A 6,000-nucleotide genomic window follows, 5' to 3' on the forward strand; every position below is an offset into this window, starting at 1 on the left:
TGTTTTCCTGGTTGTTAATTATTTAGTATCGCTTCTACAGCTCGCTTCTAGTACTTTGGTGAACCTGAGTCAACAATACATTTCAGCCTACCACCAATAAATGCTCCGTAGGTAACTACGTAATAGACTCTATTCACCTCTGCATTAAAAATTAGATGGCACATGGGAAATTTTCATAATAAATGCTTATGATATACTTGCTAACCAAAGGAGGAAGAAACGGATATGAAGTTGCATATACAGTAGTCTCTCAATTTTTCAAAATGATATGTTTAGAAGGATATACCAAGGGCGGCTGGTTGGCTCAGTTGGTTAGAGTGCAGTGCTCATAACACCCGGGACGCTGGTTCGATTCCCACATGGGCCAGTGAGCTGCGCCCTCCACAACTAAATTGAAAATGATGACTTGACTTGGAGCTGAGCTGTGCCCTGCACAACTAGATTGAAAACAACGACTCCACAACTAGATTGAAAACAACGACTTGACTTGGAGCTGATGGGTCCTGGAAAAACACACTGTTCCCCAATATTCCCCAATAAAAAATTCTAAAAAAAGAGGAAGGATACACCAAAATGTTAATAGTAGTTGTTTGTAAGTAGTAGAATCGTGGGTTATTTTTAATCTATTTCTTTCATCCATTCTTGGTTTTCGCCAGCTCTAGATTTAACCTTTTCTTAGAACATTATAATAGGGACATTTTAAGTACTACTGCAGTAACAAATTATTTCAAACAGATTTTTAGACTATTTTGAAAATGGGTAACAGAAGGGGAAGTGGGAGATAAAAGAAGCAATAATAGCTTTCTTTTCTTTGCTGAGCTACTAAGACTTCCTGCCCTGGTTTTCTGAAATAACTTTTTTTTTTTTTTACTGAGTTCTACGTCTGTCCCAGTCTTTAACTAGTATGCTATGTGTTTTCAAATCCTGTGGGAATAATAACCTATAGAGAACCTGGTTTTGTACATTAGAAATATCAACATTACTAGTTAAATCTTCAAGAAATTATATCTGAAATCAACTATCAAAAAATAGAAAACAAAATACTAAGAAAGACAAATGGTCACATTGCAGATGTTAAGACATGCTAGAACTTCACCGGCTTGAGATTGTCAATTGTTCACGTGAATATTGTTGTATAATAATCTAACAAACCTATTATATTCCAAACAATGTTTTAATCTTCAGGACCAACCACAACTTATGACAACCCACCTGTGGTTTAGATTAACCTACAGACATCAGTAGAGAGCTGATGAAGTGGTAATGATATATTCTAAAGCAACTTTTAATGTGCATACACACCACACCTGGCAATCTCATTAAAGTGTAGGTTATGATTCAGTAGGTCTGGGTGGGGCCTGATTCTTGCATTCTTTACAAGCTCTCAGGTCACGATGCCACTGCTGTAGTCATGGACCACACTTGTAGTAAGGATCAAAGGGACACCACTGGCCAGCGCTGGGCAGGGTGCTCACCAAATAGTATTTTAATTAGTCCCAGGATCGGGCCCTTTACTCTGAAAACCCAGAGACTTGCTTTAGTCAATGCCCTGAGAGACATTGGTTCGCACTAACTAAAAGGCACATGAAGACTAACACATTCATTTTATAGAATGAAATATAACTGTACATAGACTAGAATATTGGTATTTCTCACTGTAGGCACTTCCAGTACCTCAAACTTATCCCCCTTTGATAATGTACAAAGAGGAAGTTTCTAGACCTGCAAAGCTTAAGGACTAGGCCTCAGCTTGTGACAATGTCATCAAAGTCAACATAGCTGACTGGCCAGTTGGCATCATCATGTGACATCTCGATCAGCTATCTCTACGTACAAAAAGCAGGAAAGCAAACCCTGTAGATATAAACGAGTGATGAAAAACACAATAGAAGTATAATCCAAAAATGAATACATAAGAATTTAGGTTTTTGGGGCGCCCGATTAGTTCAGTAGGCTACAGCACGGTGCTCCTAACACCAAGGTTGCTGGTTCGATGCCCACATGGGCCACTGTGAGCTGCGCCCTCCACAATTAGATTGAAACAACTACTTGACTTGGAGCTGATGGGTCCTGGAAAAACACACTTAAATAAATAAAAGTTAAAAAAAAAAGAATTTAGGTTTTTAGGGGTAATAGTCTTTCCACCAAAGGAAAGAGTAAATCCACGAGTGCAGTGAACTATTTAACTGACCACAGTATTTCTAGGACCTAAAAGAATCTTTGACCCACAGTAGGCACCTAATAAATATTTATTGAGTGAATGAACAAATGAGTGTTTAAAGAGAGTGGGAGTTAATTTCTTTGGTATTTACATCTTAGTACCAGGGATTCCAGGGAGCTATAGAGAACTATTCTTAATGATTTCAACATCAGTTAGGCCAGACTAGCTGTAAACATTATCTGATTTCCTGAAGACGAGAATGTCTCACTAGCCTTTAACTTATTCAAACAGTAAGTGTTACAGACTACCCTTGCAATCGTACACAGAACTTCCTTTTCTCTGAAGGCAGGGGGTAGGGTATAAATTTACCACAAGAGGAGAAACTGCTACACGCTGGCAGTTGTTTTTGACAGAATAAGTTAAAAGATTTTTACTCTTCCATCTAGACTTTCATAGACATGATTTCTTAATATGAGACAAATTTCATGAGAGATTTTTCTTTCCTTTTTTTTTCTCATAAGAGATTTTTAAAGGGTAAGAAACAAAAGCAAAAAGTCTGCTGAGTTCCTGAAAAGGTTAAACAAAGAGTTACCGTAGTACCTAGCATTCCTAAGTATATATGTAGTAAAATAACTGAAAACATGTTCACATAAAGACTTGTACATGAATGTTTTTAGCAACATTATTCATAATAACCAGAAAGGGAAAATAACCCAAATTGTCTATCAATTGATGAATGGATAAATAAAATGTGGTATAGCCATACAACGAATATTATTCAGCCATAAAAAAGAATGAAGTACTGATACATATTGAAACACAGATAAACCTTGAAAACATTATGCTAAATCAAGAAAGCCAGTCACAAGGGGCCACATGGTGTATGATTCCATCTATATGAAATGTCCAGAATAAGCAAATCCAGACAGAGACTGAAAGCAATTTAGTGGTTGCCAGGGGCTCAGGGAGTGACAGCTAATGGGTATGGATATAGGATTTCTTTTTGGAGTGATGAAAATGTTCTGGTATTAGACAGATAGTGTTGATGATTGCACAACTTTGTGGATATACCAAAAACTGCTGCATTGTATACGTTAAGGCACGAATTTTATGGCATTTTAATTATCTCAATTAAAAAATATATATATACCCTCCCAAAATAAAATCAGGAAACAAAAAAATACACACAAAGGGGAGCATCCCTTCCTCCCTGCTTTTCTCATCCTTCCACCATGCACAATCTTTGACTAAAAAGCCATCTATTTTATGTAGTTATTCTAAAAATGACTGGAACCCTAAAAATATCCTAACCACCAAACAAAAGCAGCTGCTTATTTTGATAACATTTTTGTGACACAGATCTTCCTTAAAATGCCAAGTTGACAGAGGACTTATTCTACAAACCCAAACGTGTACAATCCACTTGAATTAGCTTTGAAGAGAGATGCCATTGTAACTGCACTGGCACAAAACACATCCGGGTTCACAAAAGAGAACTACATTATTACTCAGTCTAATCAGAAGGCAAGGTCATCAGAAACCAGGCTGTGATGGATGTTACGTTAATGCTTTATGTCTCAAGTCAGAGAATGGGCCTCAAAAATGAAACAAAAACCCATACTAAACTACATTAAATTATCGGAAAGTATGTCCTGTATTTAATTATTGGATATAAAATTTAAAAGAGGATAGGTTTGGAAATTGAAAACTAAACCATTCAGGATGGGATCATACAAAAATTTTTAATACATTCAATATCACAGCAGAAATTAATAAGTACTAGTCCCAGGTACTAATAAGCTCATTCATTTAGTATCAACTCGACTGCTTCTTAATTGCTGATGCAGTTAAACAACAGTCCTGTTCACATATAAGATGTTTTAATTGGTTCAAACATGAGTCATATAATAAGAGCTACTTTAATCTCTTTTTAAACAATGTCCTAGATTTAGAACCTCTATTTCAAAATAGCAGAAGGAATAATGCAGATATTTTCAAGTGAAAATCAAGATGAATACACTAGAAGGCCTTGAAAATCACCAAATCAAGACAACCATACCTAGGTTGTGCTCCTAAACTATGAATGATGCCTGGCCTATACCAGCTCTACAAGGATTTAAAAATATATAAAACCTAAAGCATGTTGAGTATCCTTGATGATGATGTTTCAATATCCAAAGGCAGTTATCACAGCACTATGCTACCAACTGTACATTTTCAGATTCTATGTAGCATGGGAGGTGCTAGGATGACAACACAGATTAGTATCAAATGTGATGTAGAAAAAATCCCGCTCACTCAAATGATGAATGGATTCCCACTCACTGAAATGATTCCACTCAGATGGAATCCCACTCCCTCAAAAAGCATTTATTAACCACCTATGTCAACAGTAGTTTGGAAATTATCTGTCCTATCACACACTGGCAGTGGGTTATATCTTTTTCTATATATGTTCCAGGGTGTAGAGAAACCATGCGGCTTCCTTATATCTTTGAAGACCATGTCCCCAGGGGACAGATAACTGCTGTCACAAAGTATATTTAGCTTCTCCTTTCAGTATTCCTCTTTAAATCTGTTTTTCCATTTCCCTACACCTTTGGATTCCATCCCTCCAGTATTGCATTTAATATTTTTCCGCCCTTCCAACACAGCTTCACTTTAAATTCTAACCATCTAGAATGGGGTTATGCTAAATGTTTTTTTTCAAATGCATTCAAGACGCTATGAGATATTAAGTACTATTCTCAGGCATTAATCCCATTCATTTAGTGTTAACTCTACAGCTTCTCAACTCTCTCTGTCTCTCTCCAGTCCTCGTCTTCCAACATCCATTTAGCCTCCACCTTTAGCCCTCCCAAAGTCACCACCCCTCGTTTTCCTCCGGCTCCCTAAAACTAGTTTCCACCCCCCAGGACAGGTTTTCCCAAGAATTTCCACCTCCCCCTACTCTAGTCTGTTATCACTATCCTCTGTGACGTCCTAGGGTTTTTCTCTGGTCCCTCATTCTCCCCAACCTCGGACCCCACCCTCATCCCCACCACGGCCCCACACGATTTAGGAAACGCCCCCTCACACTCTCCCTGGATCCCCTAAACGTGTATCTTTCCCTTAACACCACCCGCCCCCCCGCACCCGCACCCACTGTCCCGATTCCCAGAGCCTGCCAGATCTCCCTGCACCTTCAGAGCCTCTTCCCTTCTCCCTTCAGATTTTTTGGGCACTCCCACCTCTCGGAGCCCTCACGGCCCTCGCCCGCCCGCCGGGCATCGCGCTCGCCCCCCGGGCCCACAGCGCCCCTCCCGACGCGGCCCTCCGACCTGCCTCCGCGCCTCCTTCAGCCCCTGCAGTCTCTGGCCCAGCTCCCGCCGGTAGCTCTGCGCTGCCTCCACGTTCTCGCGGGCCTCCTGCAGCAGCAACTCGGGCTCCAGCTCCATCGCTCCCTCGTCCGGCCGCGCGGCCAGCGGCTGCGGGATCGATTCCCCACTGTCCCGGGCGCCGCCGAGCGGCCCTGCGAGGCCAAGCGCAGGCGGAAGCACCGCCCCGCCCCGCCCCACCGCGGCCTTGATTGACAGCCGTGTTCAGGCGTTTCTCGATACAGTCTTCTGGGTCCCAGCGCCGCCCACCGCTCAGGCCCGCCCAGCCTTCTCCTTGCTCCCGCGCGGTCCCTGGCCCGCGTAGCTAATGAGGTCACGCCTGAAGGCAGGGAAGGATGTACACAACTACACCTTATGAAGTGTTTCCCACATCTTATATCATTCTGGCGTCCTCGTATCTCTATTTCTCGGAGGAGGAAACCGTGGGGATTTCAACCCAGATGGCTCTTAAATCATCATTGT

At 41.1% G+C, this 6,000-nt stretch overlaps 1 protein-coding gene across 1 annotated transcript in view; it reads right to left on the reverse strand.

The window, feature by feature from the left end:
* Positions 1 to 5,702, reverse strand: part of CRLF3 (cytokine receptor like factor 3) — a 30,624-nt gene extending 24,922 nt beyond the window's left edge. The window contains exon 1 of the mRNA XM_033090119.1: positions 5,482 to 5,702. Coding sequence (XP_032946010.1) covers positions 5,482 to 5,598 — 117 coding nt within the window. The 5' untranslated portion in view covers positions 5,599 to 5,702. The remainder of the gene's footprint in view (positions 1 to 5,481) is intronic.
* Positions 5,703 to 6,000: the final 298 nt, after the last annotated feature.

Source organism: Rhinolophus ferrumequinum, chromosome 21 (genome assembly GCF_004115265.2).
Source record: "Rhinolophus ferrumequinum isolate MPI-CBG mRhiFer1 chromosome 21, mRhiFer1_v1.p, whole genome shotgun sequence".
In the NCBI taxonomy this organism is placed as follows: domain Eukaryota; kingdom Metazoa; phylum Chordata; class Mammalia; order Chiroptera; family Rhinolophidae; genus Rhinolophus; species Rhinolophus ferrumequinum.